Source organism: Oncorhynchus mykiss, chromosome 17 (genome assembly GCF_057628025.1).
Source record: "Oncorhynchus mykiss isolate SJ-2025 chromosome 17, ASM5762802v1, whole genome shotgun sequence".
Lineage (NCBI taxonomy): Eukaryota > Metazoa > Chordata > Actinopteri > Salmoniformes > Salmonidae > Oncorhynchus > Oncorhynchus mykiss.
Window position 1 is genome coordinate 19,419,473 of NC_143038.1, and position 20,640 is coordinate 19,440,112.

Here is a 20,640-nt window from a genome sequence, read left to right on the forward strand (position 1 = left end):
GCATACACCCCTTTTCTCCTGTACGTTCCTTTTGTGCGTCTTTGTCACCAGCATGTGACTGACAAGAAAAGAGTTGCACAGCAAGCCCTGATTGGTCCGTGGACATTCTCTCACTTCGTTGTTAAATATACATGTTCTCACTGCATAGCAATCTGGAACTCTGCCCTTGAATGTGTGTGTGTGTGTGTGTGTGTGTGTGTGTGTGTGTGTGTGTGTGTGTGTGTGTGTGTGTGTGTGTGTGTGTGTGTGTGTGTGTGTGTGTGTGTGTGTGTGTGTGTGTGTGTGTGTGGTGGGGGGCGGGGTGAGTGAGTGAGTGAGTGAGTGAGTGAGTGAGTGTGTGAGTGAGAGTGAGTGTAGAGTTATATTTATTATTGTGATATTTGTTCTGGACTGCTGCACTGTGTTTTCCCCCCTCGCATGTTAATCCACATCAGAGACTTTCAACTCATTAGAACATTGTATGCATCACATTGGGTAAACCCATTAACTATTGCACTGACTACTGTACACAATACACATCTGGTCGAATTACATACCGATTTCACACTACAAATCGATTTCTCAGCCACTCACCATACCAGAAAAGAATGTGCTATCTAGAACCTAAAAGGTTTGAATAACCTTTTAATAACCTTTGAATAACCATTTTTGGTTCCAGGTAGAAAACCCTTTTGGGTTCCAGGTAGAACACTTTCCACGGAGTGTTACCTGGAACCCAAAAGGGTTCTCAATGGAACCAAAAAAGGGATCTATCAGGAAGCAAAAAGGGTTCTCCTATAGGGACAGCCAGTTGGATCATCACTGATGTATGTTTCTTATTGTTGTCAAACTATTTACTGTAGCAGTGTTTCGCCTAGGTAGGATTTCTACACCGTTTCAAACCTAGTTTCCTGCAATTGTACACATTTTGCCAGGGCTTATGCCGTGTTCTTATGCTATCTGAGTGACTCAAACATTATAACAAAATCAATGGGGGCCCCATGTCTTGACACTCTGGGAATTTTAGATTGTCCTTGACTGTCTACTTTTTATTTTTGGATTTTTAGTAAAAACATATATAGCTCCATTATGGTTTCTACATAAATTATATCTGGTTTTAGTCATTTAAGATTACACTGAAAACTTTTACCATCACCAAAATTATTGGGGAAAAAAGAGAGAGAGAATCTGCTCATGGGATGTCCCGCTGCCCTCGGTGGTTGCAGCGTAAAGCCCATTGAGGCGAACACTCCACTGGCAGGCAGGGCCTTGTTGTGAGTCATTAGATTCCCAAGTACCCAGGCTCCAGAGCTGCAGTGCCAACCCTCCTGCAGCGTGTGTTTTCCCACACAAACATTGGGGAAGGGAGAGAGTCTCCAAACTGCGTGGGGACTGGGGATATATTAACTCTCACTACACATGAGTCTTAAATGGCACCTTATTCCCTATTAGTGCACTACTTAAAACAACTATTCAAAGTAGTTAACAATATAGGAAATACTTTGCCATTTGGAACGCAATCAAGGATGCTGTATGGGGCAATTTCAACATGGCTGCCAATGCCAAAACTTAGATAGGTATGTGAAACTTAGGTATGTGTAGACATCAATACGGAGTGGATGCTTGTGCTTGATGACAATCTACCCAGATCCTAATTCTGCTGACCTCTTGCATCTGTGTGATGCAGATGTATTGTAGGTTGCATGCCTCAAGCCATGCAATAACCGTGATCATTCAAGAGATGGGTTTATTGAGTGAAAACATGTTCAAAGTAGATTTTTTTTCTCTCTCTCTCTCTCTCTCTCTCTCTCTCTCTCGCTCTACAGAGCAGATACGGTGTATCAGGCGACCACAGCGTTCGACTCTACAGCTCCCTGCCCATGCGCCCTAACCCCGACGGGAAGAGACTGCCCTCTGCTGGGGTGAGAGAACGCTCCCCTTATCCCCCACCTTACCCCTCCACCCCCCTTACTCCCCTCCCCACACCTCACCCCTATTAGGGACACAGTTAGTACACAATTATACCCTACAGTAGTGACATCCATAAGAAGCCAGTGATGTGGCACCACGAGACTGATTGGGTGGTTTTGTGGTCTTCAACTGGTAGCATCTTGTGTTTTTGTATGTGTGACTGACAAAAACACATTCCCCACAAGATATTGTACTGTGCTAAACACTCTATACACTCTCCCTATGGAGATGTGCTTCAGGACTCATATGCACTAACTATCTCAGAATAGGAAGGCTAATCTAGGATGGGTTCAGTCTTTTACATCACAATCAATAAGAGTGGGGACTTGATCCCAGTTCAGCCACTACCTTCCCAGATCAGCTCTAGACCACTTGAACTCTGTTTGTCCCTAAGTAACCATCAGTAGCTCAACTCATACACTGAGGAAATCCACCCAAAACCACTCATTCCTTTAATTTACAGTGTTAAATAACACTAACATGTGAGAATACTATTTTTTTTGTGAACAAATGCTTCATTTTGTTGTATATAATGTTGGTAGTTACATGGAAAATCCATATGGTAATCTGTTGCAGCTCAAGTTGACTGCAAAATCCACAATGCAATGCTCTCTCTATGGGCTGGCTGGCTAGCTAGCTAGCAAACGTACCTACACACAATAATACCAAAGACAATATCAGCATGTAACGAAGCTAGTTAGCTGTAAAATCGCCTAAACAAACTGCACTATCAATTTAGGAGTCTACAGTCTCACCATTTTCAACCTGCTGATCGATGTGCCTCACAGAGTGGGGTCTAACATTCACAACGGCAGATATACTTTTGAGGAGATGGGAAACGTTGCCCGTGCTACGTCAATGGGCCGCGCGGTGAATTCTGGCCGATTCGGGGACAAGGAGTGAATGGGAGTCTATTGGGCGCTAGCTCAAAAACCCAACATTAGCATGAATTTTGTCAAAAAGAAGTACAACATCAGAAATATTTTCCAAGATATGAGATAATTAACTTGCTACCTGTATTATTGTATAGCTTAGGAATCATGACGTACTTTCGAGGAAAATAGGCATGTTTCTCGACATATACACTGACTTTGAGAAGGGATTGCGTGACGATTAGCTTAGCAACTGTGTGGCGCAGCATGAGAACGTGAACGCGATTGGTCTACAGTCTGCTGGGTGTGGGCGTTAGACATTCCTTCATTCATTGGATTCCTGTTTTCTTTCTATATATCTCTGGCATCTGCACCATGCAATGCACCCAGGTTTAAAGAGGCAGACAAATAGGAAAAATGTGCTAGATCCTCCATTAAATTACAAATGTATCGAGCTAGGAATATCGCAGAAATGTGATCAATGGCTCCTTTGAGAGAAGACATCCTCCTGAGTTGTGACATCGTCCAGTATTGAAGTCTGACATGTGTGGTAGAGGTTTTCCCAATCGAAAAGTCGTATTGCTATTAATTTCCAGTATAGTGAGAGCGACTTTATCACAGTGCTACGTAATACCGGTTGGATTCCTGCCTGCTTGAATGCCAATAGCTCAGATACACGTGAAAACATGAAATGACCCAGTGAATCAATAGAACATCGCTCAGAGAAGCAAAAAAACAATATAACATTCAAAATGAGTGAACCTTTCCTTTAACTGCAGTACAGTGGGTTAGCCAGTGCCTACATGACCATAACACCATCTTACCACAGAACCAAGGGGAATCACACCCCCATCGTTTGCATTGAGTGTAGTGCAGTCAATATAGGCTATCTTTGTATACATCTATTTTTGTACACATCTATCTTTGTGGTATCTATCTTTGCGCATATCTATCTTCTATATCTTAATAGATCATTAGCAATGCAGTCCTCGCTTTATAACTGCAGTTGGCAGGTGAACTGTGATTGAGAAATATAGATAACCTTTGGTGGTAGCCTCCTCGCCTCAATATAACCCCAATGTAACAATAATTTCACACTCGATTTAACTACCGATTCAATTACATGAATCCAATAACAGTTTTGTGAATGAGTATGAGGGGTTGGGGGGTTGGGGGGTTGAGGGCAAGAACTGACAGGTCGTTGAGAGGTGATACTGAGTTCATTGCACAGAGCCTAATGGTGCATTGACAATATCTTCATTTGACATTGAATTCACCTTTGTTGACAATTCAATTGAATATTCACCAACTTTTTATGTTGATTAGATGTTGATTTGATGTTATGTCAGGTTTTTGCCCGTGGTGGGGTTGACTTTGATGAAATGACAGCAAGTCAACCTTTTTGTTTAGGAAACCTGGATAGAAGCCTAAGTCTGGAAAAAAAAGCTATTTCTCATTATTTAAAAAAGCCTGACTAGCAATTTCTTTATTTTATCCATTTATGTACCGAAGGACAAACATTTAAGAACAACAACAGAAATCAAGCTTTTCTTTCTGAATTATCTCGCTGCTCAGCTTCAAGGCTCAATGTTGAACAGTGCAATATTGTTGGTGGGATCCTTTTTTAATTACAATAAAGATTGTATTGATGTTTCCGACCACATGTCCTAAATAATTTATCAACTGGAAGACTGCTAACAAAGTGTTTCTAAGAAAGCCATCCGGTTTCAGGGCCAAGAATCATACGTTATCTAAAGTGAATATTGTAAATGGTCCTCTGTGGAGAGCCCACGTACAAATCATCCTAATGACCTACTTGTCAGGGGGGCTGGAGGTAGTAAAGATATAGATCCACTTCCATTTGACGCTCTGTCGCTAGAATGAATATGTACAGGCTAAATCTGAACATCGAAATTGTTTATAAAAGGGTGAGGGAGCGAGGGAAACAGAAATCGTTTCCTAAACATTCAACTAGCCTGGATTTCAACAGCCGATGCGCTTGTACATCTGATGATAGTGTCGTGTGTTATCTAAAACCATTCCACAAAACATCATAGTTTACTTTTATTCACATGTCGAGTTATTCAAATGAAAAAGCCACACCAAAAAAAACACAAAAAAAACGGCATGCCATGTTTTGTCTTATTTGTCTTATTTTATTTTGTCTGTTACTCCTGTCTTTGAAGTCTTGCTACCAAACTGTAACTGCATGGAGAGTGCAACCACTTAACAGTGTGAAGGAAACCAGACGTTTTTCCATTGTACTTATCAGGTGTTGTGGTGAGAACAGTACTTTCAGGGTGCAGTAAGTTTGCAGCCCCGTTCATTTCCCCTCCTTGCTCTCTATCTCTCCATCTCCCTCTCTCTACCAGGGGTTCAGTTAATTGTGGGTTCTGCGCTGCTTCCGCCCTCCCCCTCAGCCCCCTTTTCAGCCAAAATAACCTCACTCAACTCAACTCGTGCTCTTCACCTTTCTCCTTCCTGTCAAGGTGCACAGAGCCCCCACCTCCCTCCTCCACCCACCCCCACCCCCACCCCCGATTATTTCAATGTCTTTCTATCGTTCCTAAATCTGCCATTCTTGTTTGTTTTTTTTACCACCAGCAGGAGGGCATGACCTTAAGGTTGGGTTGTGTTGCTAACCTCGCGCTTGCTTACATGAGAGGTGAATGGTGGTGGTGTTGACCTTAACCTAACGAAGACCTATTGTTGCCCTCACTAATGACACTACTACTACTGCAGTGTCAGCTATCATTTGCCCAAGGTGTTGGTTGGGTTCACTTTGTAAGACAGTTGAACTAAGCTCATGAGCATTTATAAGTTATAGTCCTCAATAATCAATGGCTATGCATTTAGTGGCTACTTTATTAGGTACACTACAGTGAGTAAGTTTACATACACAGTAGAGGTCGACCGATTAATGGCCGATTAATTAGGGCCGATTTCAAGTTTTCATAACAACCGGAAATCTGTATTTTTGGTCTCCGATTTGCCCCCAAATGTTTTTATTTATTTTTATACCTTTATTTAACTAGGCAAGTCAGTCAAGAACGCATTCTTATGTTCAATGACGGCCTAGGAACGGTGGGTTAACTGCCTTGTTCAGGTGCAGAACGACAGATTTTCACCTTGTCAGCTCGGGGTATCCAATCTTGCAAACTTACAGTTAACAAGTCCAACGCAATAACGACCTGCCTCTCTCTCGTTGCACTCCACAAGGAGACTGCCTGTTAATGCAGTAAGCCAAGGTAAGTTGCTAGCTAGCATTAAACTTGTCTTATAAAAAACAATCAATCATAATCACTAGTTAACTACACATGGTTGATGATATTACTAGATATTATCTAGTGTGTCCTGCGTTGCATATAATCTGACTGGGCATACAAGCATACAAGTATCTAAGTATCTGACTGAGCGGTGGTAGGCAGAAGCAGGCACGTAAACATTCATTCAAACAGCACTTTCGTGCGTTTTGACAGCAGCTCTTCGTTGTGCGTCAAGCACTGTTCTATTTATGACTTATCAAGCTTATCAACTCCCGAGATGAGGCTTGTGAAACCGAAGTGAAATGGCTAGCTAGTTAGCGCCCGCTAATTGTCGTTGTGTTGCTGGTTTGAGCCCAGGGAGGAGCAAGGAGAGGGACGGAAGCTAAACTGTTACACTGGCAATACTAAAGTGCCTATAAGAACATCCAATAGTCAAAGGTTAATGAAATACAAATGGTATAGAGGGAAATAGTCCTATAATTCCTACAATAACTCCAACCTAAAACTTCTTACCTGGGAATATTGAAGACTCGTGTTAAAATGAACCACCAGCTTTCATATGTTCTCATGTTCTCAGCAAGGAACTGAAACGTTAGCTTTCTTACATAGCACATATTGCACTTATACTTTCTTCTCCAACACTTTGTTTTTGCATTATTTAAACCAAATTGAACATGTTTCATTATTTACTTGAGGCTAAATTGATTTTATTGATGTATTATATTAAGTTAAAATAAGTGTTCATTCAGTATTGTTGTAATTGTCATTATTACAAATACATGAGTTTAAAAAATTGGCCGATTAATCAGTATTGGGTTTTTTGGGTCCTCCAATAATCGGTATCGGCATCGGCTTTGAAAAATCATAATCGGTCGACCTCTAATACACAGTAATAATTTGATATTAAACTGATTATGGAATGTAGGCAGATTATGCAACAGTCGTGTAAACACCTTACTCTGCTTATCTTAATCGGCTTAAGGTCCAAATCGAAGTAAACATACGCAGATTAAACACCTGGTTTTCTGAGCGATCTTTCGAATTATTAGGACATGGAAACACCTTAATCGGCATTTCAGCTGTGTATTTGATCTGCGCATGTGCTAGCTCCAGCCGAGGGAAGGGAGTAAAAATACTTAAGTAAAAATCCTTTAAAGTATTACTTTATTCGTTTTTGGGGGTATATGTACATTACTATTTATATTTTTATATTTATATTTTTTTCCATTACTCCATACCTTTTCCCTGACACCCAAAAGTGCTCGTTATATGTTGAATGCTTAGCAGTACAGGAAAATGGTCCAATTCATGCACGTATCAAGAGAACATCCCAGGTCATCCCTACTGCTTCAGATCTGGTGGACTCAATAAACACAAATACTTGGCTAGTCGTACATTTTAAAAACAAGAAAATTGTGCCGTCTGGTTTGCTTAATATAAGCAATTTGAAGTGATTTATATTACTTTTTTCCATCACTGCAAACTTTGCATGTCCAAACTCAAAATCAAATATTCTTCTCAAAAATAACATGGAAGCTGTGGTAGGACGTTTATTTTGATTGCCGATTTCTGCATTTACTAGCAGTCCTGTGAGTGAAAACAGCACGTTGATGAGAGGTCGAAGGAGAATAGCAAGAATCGTGCAAGCTACAGTACCTTGCAAAAAGTATTCACCCCGTTGGCATTTTTTCCCATTTTGTTGCATAACAACCTTTCATTTAAATTGATTTTATTTGGATTTCGTGTTGTGGACATACACAAAATAGTCCAAATTGGTGAAGTGAAATTTTAAAAAAAGTAAATAAATGGAAAAGTGGTGTATGCATTTGTATTCACCCCCTTTGCTATGAAGCCCCTAAATTAGATCTGGTGCAACCCATTACCTTCAGAAGTCACATATTTAGTTAAATAAAGTCCACCTGTGTGCAATCTAAGTGTCACATGATCTGTCACATGATCCCAGTATATACACACTTATTCTGAAAGTTCCCAGAGTCTGCAACACCACTAAGCAAGGCGTACCACCAAGCAAGCAGCACCATGAAGTCTAAGGAGTTCTCCAAACAGGTCAGGGACAAAGTTGTGAAGAAGTACAGATCAGGGTCGGGTTATAATTTGTTTTACAAAACTTTGAACTTCCACGGAGCACCATTAAATCCATTATAAAAAATTTAAATAATATGGCACCACAACAAACGTGCCAAGAGAGGGCCGCCTACCAAAGCTCACGAACCAGAGAGGCAACAAAGAGACCAAAGATAACCCTGAAGGAGCTGCAAAGCTCCACAGCGGAGATTGGAGTATCTGTCCATAGGACCACATTAAGCCGTTTCCTCCACAGAGCTGGAAGAGTGCTCAGAAAAAAATAAGCAAACATCTTTGGTGTTCGCCAAAAGGTATGTGGGAGACTCCCCAAATATATCGAAGAAGGTACTCTGGTCAGATGAGAATGAAATTGAGCTTATTGGCCATCAAGGAAAACGCTATGTCTGGCGCAAACCCAACACCTCTCATCACCCCGAGAACAACATCCCCACAGTGAAGCATGGTGGTGGCAGCATCAAGCTGTGGGGATGTTTTTCATCGGCAGGGACTGGGAAACTGGTCAGAATAGAAGGACTGATGGATGGCGCCAAATACAGGGAAATACTTGAGGGAAACCTGTTTCAGGTCTTCCAGAGATTTGAGACTGGGACAGAGGTTCACCTTCCAGCAGAAAAATGACCCTGAGCATACTGCTAAAGCAACACTCAAGTGGTTTAAGGGGAAACATTTAAATGTCTTGGAATGGCCTGGTCAAAGCCCAGACGTCAATCCAATTGAGAATCTGTGGTATGACGTGAAGATTGCTGTACACCAGCGGAACCCATCCAACTTAAAGGAGCTGGAGCAATTTTGCCTTGAAGAATGGGCAAAGATATATAGCTTATAGAGACATACCCAAAGAGACTAGCAGCTGTGATTTCGGCAAAAGGTGGCTCTACAAAGGATTGACTTGGGGAGGTGGGAGAATAGTTAAGCACACTCAAGTTTTCTGTTTTTTCTTGTATTTTTTCTTGTTTGTTTCACAATAAAAAATATTTTGTATCTTCAAAGTGGTAGGCATGTTGTGTAAATCAAATGATTCACCCCCCCCCCCCCCCCCCCCCCAAAAAAAAAAAATCAGGCAACAAAATAGCAAAAACAGTGGTTTGCAGAGTGACATCTCGGGAACGCACAACTAGACGGTCCTTGTCACGGATGGGATATTGGAATGGACGACCACACCGGGTTCCACTCCTATCAGCTAAAAACAAGAACAAGCAGCTCCAGTGGGCATGCAAAATACATTGCCTGGCAAATCTCAGTTCCAGCGAATCTCAGTTCCTGTTGCATCATCCTGATGGCAGAGTCAGGATTTTGGCGTAGTCTAATGTTAATCGTACAAAAAAATAAACGTCCCTTTTTCAGGACACTGTCTTTCAAAGATAATTAATTAAAATCCAAATAACTTTCCCATGCTTGTTCAATGAACCGTAAACAAATAATGAACATGCACCTGTGGAACGGTCATTAAGACACTAACAGCTTACAGACGGTAGGCAATTAAGGTCACTGTTATGAAAACTTAGAACACTAAAGAGGCCTTTCTACTGACTCTGAAAAACACCAAAATAAAGATGCCCAGGGTCCCTGCTCATCAGCGTGAACGTGCCTTAGGCATGCTGCAAGGAGGCATGAGGACTGCAGATGTGGCCAGGGCAATAAATTGCAATGTCCGTACTGGGAGACGCCTAAGACAGTGCTACAGGGAGACATGACGGACAGCTGATCCGAACATCACACCTGTGGGACAGATACAGGATGGCAACAACAACTGCCCCTGGTACACCAGGAACGCACAATCCCCCCATCAGTGCTCAGACTGTCCGCAATAGGCTGAGAGATGCTGGAGTGAGGGTTTGTAGGCCTGTTGTAAGGCAGGTACTCACCAGACATCACCTGCAACAACGTCGCCTATGGGCACGAACCCACCGTCGCTGGACCAGACAGGTCTGGCACAAAGTGCTCTTCAGCAACGAGTCTTGGTTTTGTCTCAGCAGGGGTGATGGTCGGATTTGTGTTTATCGCCGAAGGAATGAGCATTACACTGAGGCCTGCACTCTGGAGTGGGATTGATTTGGAGGTGGAGGGTCCGTCGTGATCTAGTGTGTCACAGCATCATCGGACTGAGCTTGTTGTCATTGCAGGCAATCTCAACTCTGTGCGTTACAGGGAAGACATCCTCCTCCCTCATGTGGTACCCTTCCTGCAGGCTCATCCTGAAATGAAGCTCCAGCATGACAATGCCACCAGCCATACTGCTCGTTCTGTGCGTGATTTCCTGCAAGACAAGAATGTCAGTGTTCTGTCATAGCCAGTGAAGAGCCCAGATCTCAATCCCATTGAGCACGTCTGGGACCTGTTGAATCGGAGGGTGAGGGCTAGGGCCATTCCCCCCAGAAATGTCTGGGAACTTGCAGGTTCCTTGGTGGGAAAGTGGGGTAACATCTCACAGCAAGAACTGGCAAATATGGTGCAGTCCATGAGGAGGAGATGTACTGCAGTACTTAATGCAGCTAGTGGCCACACCAGATACTGACTGTTACTTTTGATTTTGACCCCCCCTTTGTTCAGGGACACATTATTCAATTTCTGTTAGTCACATGTCTGTGGAACTTGTTCAGTTTATGTCTCAGTTGTTAAATCTTGTTATGTTCATACAATGTTAAGTTTGCTAAAAATAAACGCAGTTGACAGTGCTCTAGATAAAGCGCGTTCAAGTGCAGGCATGCAATTACTCTCACTGCCACCTGCAGCTACATTGTGCCAAAAGTCCAAGGTTACAAATTGTACCTTTAATGGGGTTGAACAACATGTATCCACAGTATGTCTCAAAGAATGTCAAATGAATGAGGCGTCACAGGGATTGTGGAATAAGTCACAGTTATGGATGAGTGAGAAAAGAAACAGCAACACAGAATTCTTAATGGGAAAGTTAAGTATTTTAAAACTTAGATGGTTCTTTACCCTGAAAGTAGCTACTGCTGGCTTAAATTAGTTGAAGATTATAGTGTCAGTTTAAAGAAAACCAAACCATGGATTACTGTTTCTCATGGCTCATAGACTACTTTCAGTGTGAGGAACCATTTAACATCAAGTTGTTAAATATACTGAACTTCCTCTTTCACGCTCGTAGAACAGCACACAGTGCTGACCACAACAGTGCTAGTCAGTCTGAGTGGCCAACAATCCTTATCTAGTGGTAGCAGAGACAACACTGTTGGTAGCAGAGACAACACTCCACAGCATGTGGCTGTGTCCCAAATGGCACCCTATTCTCTATTTCGTGCACTACTTTTGAGCAGGGCCTATAGAGAGCTGGTCTAAAGTAGTACACTAAAGAAGGAATTTGATGCCATTTGGGACAATGGAAATGCCTCTGCCTCGATACAGTAAAACACAGTAGCTCAGTGTGCAACATACATGGCCATTGTTTCCCTGCTCTGGGTAGTGTTAAAATCACCACTGTCTGGTAGGAGTCTTACTACTGTTTTGGTGTTGTTGTTTTAGCTTCTCTAACTCTGACAGGTTCAAGGGCTCATTGTCTTCACCTGGGATGACAGGTTATTTTCAGGATAAAAAAAAAAATGTTTCTCTCCTCTCGTTCTTTCTTTTCCTGGTTGATTTGGAGAACTTCCATAGTCAATTATGTAGAGAGTGAGAGATGGAGTGTGCTCCAACTGCCATATTTTGGTGTGCCATATTAATATTGCATGAGCACTATTCTGTACAGAATATCTAAGGGACCGCCTATTAGAGCCAGCAGAGGAAGAATACGATATGGTGTGTGTGTGTGTGTGTGTGTGTGTGTGTGTGTGTGTGTGTGTGTGTGTGTGTGTGTGTGTGTGTGTGTGTGTGTGTGTGTGTGTGTGTGTGTGTGTGTGTGTGTGTATGTGAGAGAGACTGAGAGTGTGTGTGTGTGTGTGTGTGTGCATGTGTGTTTGTTTCTGTGCACACTGGTGATCCTAGGAGGTTGTCGTTATAATTAATATTATCCAGATTTATTTTGGAGTCATAAATAAGAATGAATCCTTTTTGTTTGTTTTTGTGTAATATCGCTGTGTTTGTTTATCTCAATGTAGTTCAGATGGCACATCCATCTTTGTTTCCAACGCAGCATGAGTGCAACTCTATGGTAATTGGCGTAGAATGGAAAATGTCACTAAACAAACAAACAAACAAAATCATATGCAAACAGATACTATCCGTAAATAAGTGAACAGAGTGATGTTTTTTTCTTCCCTCTCTCCATGCGAATCGGCAGAACCAAACAATCTTGTTTAGGATCATGAAAATAATTACGCTCTACCATAATAATAGTGATATGTAAAGGATTTGTCACGGCGTCACTATATTTGCTGTTTGGATTAAGATCAATGGTATACAGTTGCTGTCAACACTACAGTCCTCCTTGGTTAAGACAATTCCTACAGGTTTTCTTGGGGTTAAAGACATGTCCTCCGACTTTTCTTGGGGTTTGGCATGGATGTGGGGGTCGTAGTGGCTGTTTGGGTGGTAATACTGAACTGGCTTCAGTAGTTCAGCAATAGCATAGCGTCACAGACCTGGGTTCAAATACGATTTAAAATAATTGTACATACTTTATCTGTATTTGATTACAATTTCGTGGCTTAATGGACCAATTCAATAATCCCAAAACTGCAAACCCCACCCATCCGCCACTCCAGGCAGGCTAGAGCAAAGGCTTACAGTATTTGAAATACTTGTAACACAATTCGAGCCCAGGTCTGCATCACACAGAAAGCACCACAGTGCTTTAAAGAGATCCCAACACCACAGTAAGACACATTAAACTGACTATCGGAAGCTAGCGGAAGCTAGCAGAAGAGCCATACCAGTGTTCCCAGTCAATCCCCCCTAGTAGAGCCAGCCAAACATTGAAATCCCAGCACAGTAGGCTACAGAGAGGCTGGTGTTTTGGGCCATGTGCCTGACAAGCGCTTCAATGACTTTACAGCACCAGCTGGAATTTTTTAAAGAAGTCTTTAAGCGCGATTCTCCTCAGTAATATCATTGCTCACGCCTCAAAGACTCTGGATTAAGGCCCACTTTCCGCCGCTGAAATGTAACAAACGTGTGAAAAAAACATCACAGCCAAAACCATGCAGCCAGGAGAGAGGAAGAGAGATGGGGAGGGAAAGACAGATGGAGAAAGAGAGAGATATAGAGAGAAGGAGTACATGGGGAGATGGATAGAAAGAGAGAGGGGAAAGGGACAGGAGAGAAAGGAAATTGGGTAAGAGAGAAAGTGGGAGAACAGGAGCGAGAAAGACTGAGACGGGGATCGGGAGAGATGGAGAGCGAGATGGATAGATAGAGAGAGAGATAGAGAGAGAGAGAGAGAGAGAGAGAGAGAGAAGAGCAAGGATAGAGAAAGAGAGAGCTGAGAGGTGCCCAACACCTCCCCCTCTGCCAGATGTATTAATGTAGTCAGCTTTCTCTGAAATTCAAATGGCAAGAAAAGGAGAGAGAGAAAATGAAAAGCAGCAACCCGTAGCAAAGAGATTGTGTGTGTGTGTGTGGGGGGGGGGGGTGCATACTGCTCCGAAAAGACCTGCCATCTATCTATTAGTGCTCTGTAAATATTACATGAGCTCCACATTCGCTCACTTGTTTGGCATTACTTCCACTGGATGGGTATATTATTTTAGAAACTGTGCCTTGTTTATAATGATACGTGACCTAGTTCTAGGCAGCTAGCTCTCGCTCTCTCTCTCTCTCGCTCTCTCTCTCTCTCTCTCTCTCTCTCTCTCTCTCTCTCTCTCTCTCTCTCTCTCTCTCTCTCTCTCTCTCTCTCTCTCTCTCTCTCTCTCGGTGAGATCTCAAATGGATGTCCCTGCTGAACAATTACAAAGCAAAAGAAACCCAAATGGAGATGTTTGTAGAAAACAACATGTGTGTAATTAAGGCTTAATGAGTCCTTGTCAGGGTGGAATGTGCAATTAGATTGGTAATAGAACATTCGGCCTGATTGCCAGGCAGCGATGGCTGCTGGATGAGAAATAATCAGCCGCGCTGCAGCATTGAATGCAAAATGATGAGGCCTATTGATAAGAGAGGGAAGAGAGTGCAGTACTGTAGGAAACATTTCCATGTAAATGTAGGAGTGTTAGGTAAGACAAGAGTGCTATATATGTATTGAGAAAGGCTGTTTTGTACAGCATGAGGCTTTGAAATTACAATACGGTGTTGGTGCTTTGGTAAACTGGTGAACATGTAGAGAGTGTGGGACAGTTCTGTTGTAGACCTTTCATTTGAAGTGCATTTTGATGGTACACAGTGCACTAATGATGGATTTATTTTGTAGGTGATTTGGGTATTTTTTACGTATCTAATTAGCATTTTGAGCATTTCCATGCATCATACTGTTTCATATAATTATTCTTCAAGACTGAATGTTAGATTTGTGTAACGGTTTTCCTCCTCTTCTGAGAGGAGGAGTAGGAAGGATCGGACCAATATGCAGCGTGGTAAGTGTTCGTCATTTTATTCAACTGAACTGAACACTACAATACAAAGTAAACAAAAAGAACAACCGAAACAGTTCCGTCTGGTAACTAATACAAAAACGTAAAACAACTACCCACAACCCATAGTGGGAAAACAGGCGACCTAAGTATGGTTCTCAATCAGAGACAACGATTGACAGCTACCTCTGATTGGGAACCATACCAGGCCAAAACCAGAAATACAAAACATAGAACAAAAACATAGAATGCCCACCCCAACTCACGCCCTGACCAAACTAAAATAGAGACATAAAAAAGGAACTAAGGTCAGGACGTGACAATTTGGGTGTTTGTGTAGATTAATAAAGTTGGGTGTTTGTGTAGATTAGAACCATGTATTTTCTGTAGGTGATATATCACCTTAGAATCAAATTAAATGATCAACCAACATCAAACAGATCGCTCATGAAGATAATTATGTGAATGCCAGATGTTGATCTTGTTGCAGTCCTTGACTTCCCCTTCAAGTGATTGATGCCCCTTTTTTTTGGTCAAAGTCATTCAAGCAAAAAAACAGGTATCTAAGTAACTTTTTCCCTTTTCCCTCCTTTCTCTCGCAATGACCCCCTAACGTTTTTCCACTTGAGTTTTCTGAGATTGCGCTTTGCCTTGTAGGCGGAGCAGAACAGTGCACAAAATATGGTTTGGCTATTTCTTGACTATTCCCTTGAAGAGAGAGAGCCTTTGTTGCCTTCCTTTGGGACTGCCCTTGAAATTCTCCTATTGTGCCTTGCATGATATAATGCAAGCTGGTTTAACAGATTTAACGGAATCCAAATGGCACCCTATTGCCTATTTAGTGCACTACTTTTGACCATGGCCTATATAGGGTATAGGGTGCCATATAGGACGTGGGGACTTGGTTTTGTGGCCTTTATATCAAGACACCAGTCCACCACAGTTCAGCCATGAGCACCCCTTCTGTGTAAATGAATGAAACACTCGATATACCTCAAAAAAGCAGGTTGCTATGCGCCTGATTGAAGTACGAGTGAAGGTTTTGTTTCGGACGCACGTTCAGTGTCAACGTTTTGAGGCACATTTCGACTGTCTGATCAATCTATTTGCACACAAATGACATGTTTATGGTAATTCTGTTTCAATTCTGTTTCCATTCCACCTGGTTTATGAGTCCGTGTTTCGAAGCGTAGGTTGGATTCAAGGCTGATGATGTGTTATTTGCTTTGTTTTCACTGTGTCCAATTGAGCACAATGGCGTGATTGTGCTCGGCCATCTGTAACTCGACACCTACACAGGGTCAGAGGTGAGATATACGTGCATTTTGCTCGGAAGCGATGCATTTCAACCCCATGGTCAAGTGTAATCCAGTAAACCACCAAACCTACTCAATAGCACCCATTCACATGGACCACAGAAACTGCATTCCACAATAACTCATCATCCAGGTTTTCGAAAACGTTCTAATTTTCAACATAAAGGGGCCTATTTTCTTATTCTTTCTTGTGTAAAAAAAAAGAAGAAATCGCTCTCATTATGAGCCGAGCCAGTCGAGGTGTAATTTGAGGAACGACCGGCCTCTCGAAAACCCTCCATGTGACTGACAAGACAGTAAAAAGGAGCATTAAACCTAGATTAATATTATATCACAACACTGATAGTAGCAATTAAGCTCATCATAAGAGAGAGAATGAGCGTCACCCGGGATCCATCGGACCGGATGGTTAAACACAATCCCCTGCCTAATGCAGCTATTTCTCCTATTTCTCTCCCGTTTCTCAGTGCTTTACATGCTCACGCACGATTTGTGTTGATGTCTCTCTTTCTCTCGCTCCCATTTGGCCACGTTTGAATGTTTATCATCGGAGGGTTTTCTGCTGTTCCGATTCATTTCTTACCCCTTCAGTCGATAAAAAAAACAATTATGTTCCTCCTCAGTGGAGTTGCGCGGCTCCACGTCTTAGTTTGGCGTAATGAAGACCATACTTCATCTGTATGGCGTTATCGCCAGGATGAATGGGATCGTAGGGTGGAACACACCTGGGTTCAAAGACTATTTAAAATCTTTCAAATACTTTCAGTGATTTCTTTAGCGTTGCCTGGAATGCCAACTGGGCAGGGCTGCACAGTTATGAGTGTTCTATTGGTTTCATTGCACCAGGCAAGCTAATCAAGCCCAGCTAAATGATTTCAGATACTATTTGAACCCAGGTCTGGGATGGAAGGGGTGTGGCAGTTCAGGTCTTTTATGGCAAAACAAATATGACAGTTGTATTTGTTATCTTTATTGGACGTTGTCTTTGCATGTGGTGTTGAATAGGACACACGGTTCACACAGATGCGTGAATACACATATACAGTACACACACACACACACACACACACACACACACACACACACACACACACACACACACACACACACACACACACACACACACACACACACCACACACACACACATATATATATATATAAGAGCAAACAGCATATACAGGATGGCAAACATAGAACACACACACAGCAAAGCAGAGAAAACATACTGCAGAGGGAACACACACAGTCAACTGATCCATATCTGCTTCATTGAAAACAGACCATCCCCTCAGACCTTCAGTGCTATCTGCCAGCCTCTGAATGCTCTAATGACCAGCGTCCTGACACAGGTATTTTGACTGGTGCCTGTTCCAATTTGCACTTTGATTGACAGGCGATTAGTCACGTGCCCTGTGGAAAACCATGGAGTCACATTTGAGCCTCACGAAAGAGAGTCTGTCTAAAATGAAAACATACGTGGCTGCCGCAGCTACATGTATGCCCTGTATGAATGTGTAGTATTGTCTACATCACATGGTTGGCAGCCATCTTGTTGAGCCTTTTTGTATTGGCTGCCGTGCTGTCCATGTATGCCATTTTGATGTACTACTATAGATTGGAATGCTCATTTGTGGCTGGGAGCTGTGTGATAGGTTGCGTTCAACTGTTGTTCCATAACCTCAGTGCTAGTGTGCACTTCAAACTGACAGTGGCTTGGGTTTACACAAACAGCTGCCTATTTATAGCTACTCTCTCTATGTGCTTTTTAGCTCGGCAAACTGGAGTGCTTGGTGTCAAATGTGTATCAGTTGTTTGAACAAGCTCTCCTCACCATCACTGCTCTGGGTTTTAACCAAGCTTTCTGTTGTTTCTCACTCACTCAATCTCTGTCTCCCCCCCCCCCCCTAGAAACTATAGCTTTAAAATAAAATACAATAACCTCCATCATACTGCGTCACTTTATATTATTCCATTACATTAATTACACGTGGGTAACACTTTACTTAAAGTATAGTTAACCAAATTACAAGATGAAATATTGGTTTCCAGTCTATGGACAAGGTATGACAGCAAGCCATGCTTTGGTTTAATTTCCTTAGCACTGTTTCCACATTCTAACATTTTAGCATTTGTGGCACAAATCACATTCAGGTCATAGGACTGATACAGTTGCAGTCGGAAGTTTACATACACTTAGGTTGGAGTCATTTAAACTAGTTTTTCAACCACTCCTCAAAATTCTTGTTAACAAACTATAGTTTTGACATCTACTTTGTGCATAACACAAGTAATTCTTCCAACAACTGTTTACAGACAGATTATTTCACTTATAATTCACTGTATCACAATTTTGGTGGTTTACATAAAGTAAGTTGACTGTGCCTTTAAACAGCTTGGAAAATGGAGAAGAATTTACATCATTTGAGTCAATTGGAGGTGTACCTGTGGATGCATTTCAAGGCCTACCTTCAAACTCAGTGCCTCTTTGCTTGACATCATGGGAAAATCAAAAGAAATCAGCCAAAAATTATAGACCTCCACAAGTCTGTTTCATCCTTGGGAGCAATTTCCAAATGCCTGAAGGTACCACGTTCATCTGTACAAACAGTAGTATGCAAGTATAAACACCATGGGACCACGCAGCCGTCAAACTGCTCAGGAAGGAGACGCGGTCTGTCTCCTTGAGATGAACGTACTTTGGTGCAGAAAGTGCAAATCAATCCCAGAACAACAGCAGACCTTGTGAAGATGCTGGAGGAAACGAGTACAAAGTATCGATATCAACAGTAAAACAAGTCCTATATCAACATAACCTGAAAGGCCGCTCATCAAGGAAGAAGCCACTGCTCCAAAATCGCCATAAAAAAGCCAGACTACGGTTTGCAAATGCACATGGGGACAAGGATCGCACTTTTTGGAGAAATGTCCTCTGGTCTGACGAAACACAAATAGAACTGTTTGGCCATAATGACGACTGTTGTGTTTGGAGGAAAAAGGGGGAGGCTTGCAAGCCGAAGAACACCATCCCAACCGTGAAGAACGGGGGTGGCATCATCATGTTGTGGGGGTGTTTTGCTGCAGGAGGGACTGGTGCACTTCACAAAATAGATGGCATCATGAGGCAGGAAAATAATGTGGATATATTGAAGCAACATCTCAAGACATCAGTCAGGAAGTTAAAGCTTGGTCGCAAATGGGTCTTCCAAATGGACAATGACCCCAAGCATACTTCTAAAGTTGTGGAAAAATGCCTTAAGGACAACAAAGTCAAGGTATTTGAGTGGCCATCACAAAGCCCTGACCTCAAGCCTATAGAAAATGTGTATGCAGAACTGAAAAGCGTGTGCGAGCAAGGAGACCTACAAACCTGACTCAGTTACACCAGCTCTGTCAGGAGGAATGGGCCGAAATTTACCCAACTTATTGTGGGAAGCTTGTGGAAAGCTACCCAAAACATTTAACCCAAGTTAAACAATTGAAAGGCAATGCTACCAAATACTAATTGAGTGTATGTAAACTTCTGACCCACTGGGGATGTGATGAAAGAAATAAAAGCTGAAATAAATAATTCTCTCTACTATTAATCTGACATTTCACATACTTAAAATAAAGTGGTGATCCTAACTGACATTAGACAAGGAATTTTTACTTGGATTAAATGTCAGGAATTGTGAAAAACTGAGTTTAAATGTATTTGGCTTAGGTGTATGTAAACTTCCTGTGTATATAGATAAAAAGTTACTAAAAACATCCAGGTATAATTCGTTGTGATGCGGCTATAATGCATTGTTAGACTTGTGATGACATAATTGTTACACATTTTGTTACGTTACATTTTGTTACGTTAAAAAATCTATTTATTTTTAATTTTTCATAACAAATAAAAATCACATCACATTTTCCAGTGATTACAGCCTTGAGTCTTCTTGCGTATGACGCTACAAGCATGACACACCTATATTTGGAGAGTTTCTCCCATTCTTCTCTGCAGATCCTCTCAGGTTCTGTCAGGTTGGATGGGGAGTGTCGCTGCACAGCTATTTTCAGGTCTCGCCAGAGTCCATGCTCTGGCTGGGCCACTCAAGGACACTCAGAGACTTGTCCCGATGCCACTCCTGCGTTGTTTTGGCTGTGTGCTTAGGGTCGTTGTCCTGTTGGAAGGTGAACCTTCACCCCATTCTGAGGTCCTGAGCGCTCTGGAGAAGGTTTTCATCAAGGGTCTCTCTGTACTTTGCTCCATTCATCTTTCCCTCGATTCTGACTGGTTTCATCAGATCAGAGAATTTTGTTTCTCATGGTCTGAGAGTCTTTAGGTGCCTTTTGCAAACTCCAAGCGAGCTGTCATGTGCCTTTTACTGAGGTGTGGCTTCCGTCTGCCACTCTACCATAAAGGCTTGATTGGTGGAGTGCTGAGAGATGGTTGTCCTTCTGGAAGGTTCTCCCATCTCCCAGGTTCTCTCATCTCCACAGAGGAGCTCTGTCAGAGTGCCCATTGGGTTCTTGGTCACCTCCCTGACCAAGGCCCTTCTGCCCTGATTGCTCAGTTTGGCCGGCTAGCCAGCTCTAGGGAGAGTGTTGGTGGTTCCAAACTTCTTACATTTAAGAATGATGGAGGCCGCTGTGTTCTTGGGGACCTTCAATGCTGCAGACATACCTTTCCCCAG

The 20,640-nt window shown here is 42.3% G+C and overlaps 1 protein-coding gene across 2 annotated transcripts in view; it reads left to right on the plus strand.

The window, feature by feature from the left end:
• The window catches only part of LOC110493905 (TOX high mobility group box family member 2), a 141,347-nt gene that overhangs the window by 46,929 nt on the left and 73,778 nt on the right, over nucleotides 1-20,640 (plus strand). For both annotated transcript variants that reach the window (XM_021568495.3, XM_021568497.3), the window contains exon 2: nucleotides 1,806-1,901. In XM_021568495.3, the coding sequence (XP_021424170.1) occupies nucleotides 1,806-1,901 (96 nt within the window). The remainder of the gene's footprint in view (nucleotides 1-1,805; nucleotides 1,902-20,640) is intronic.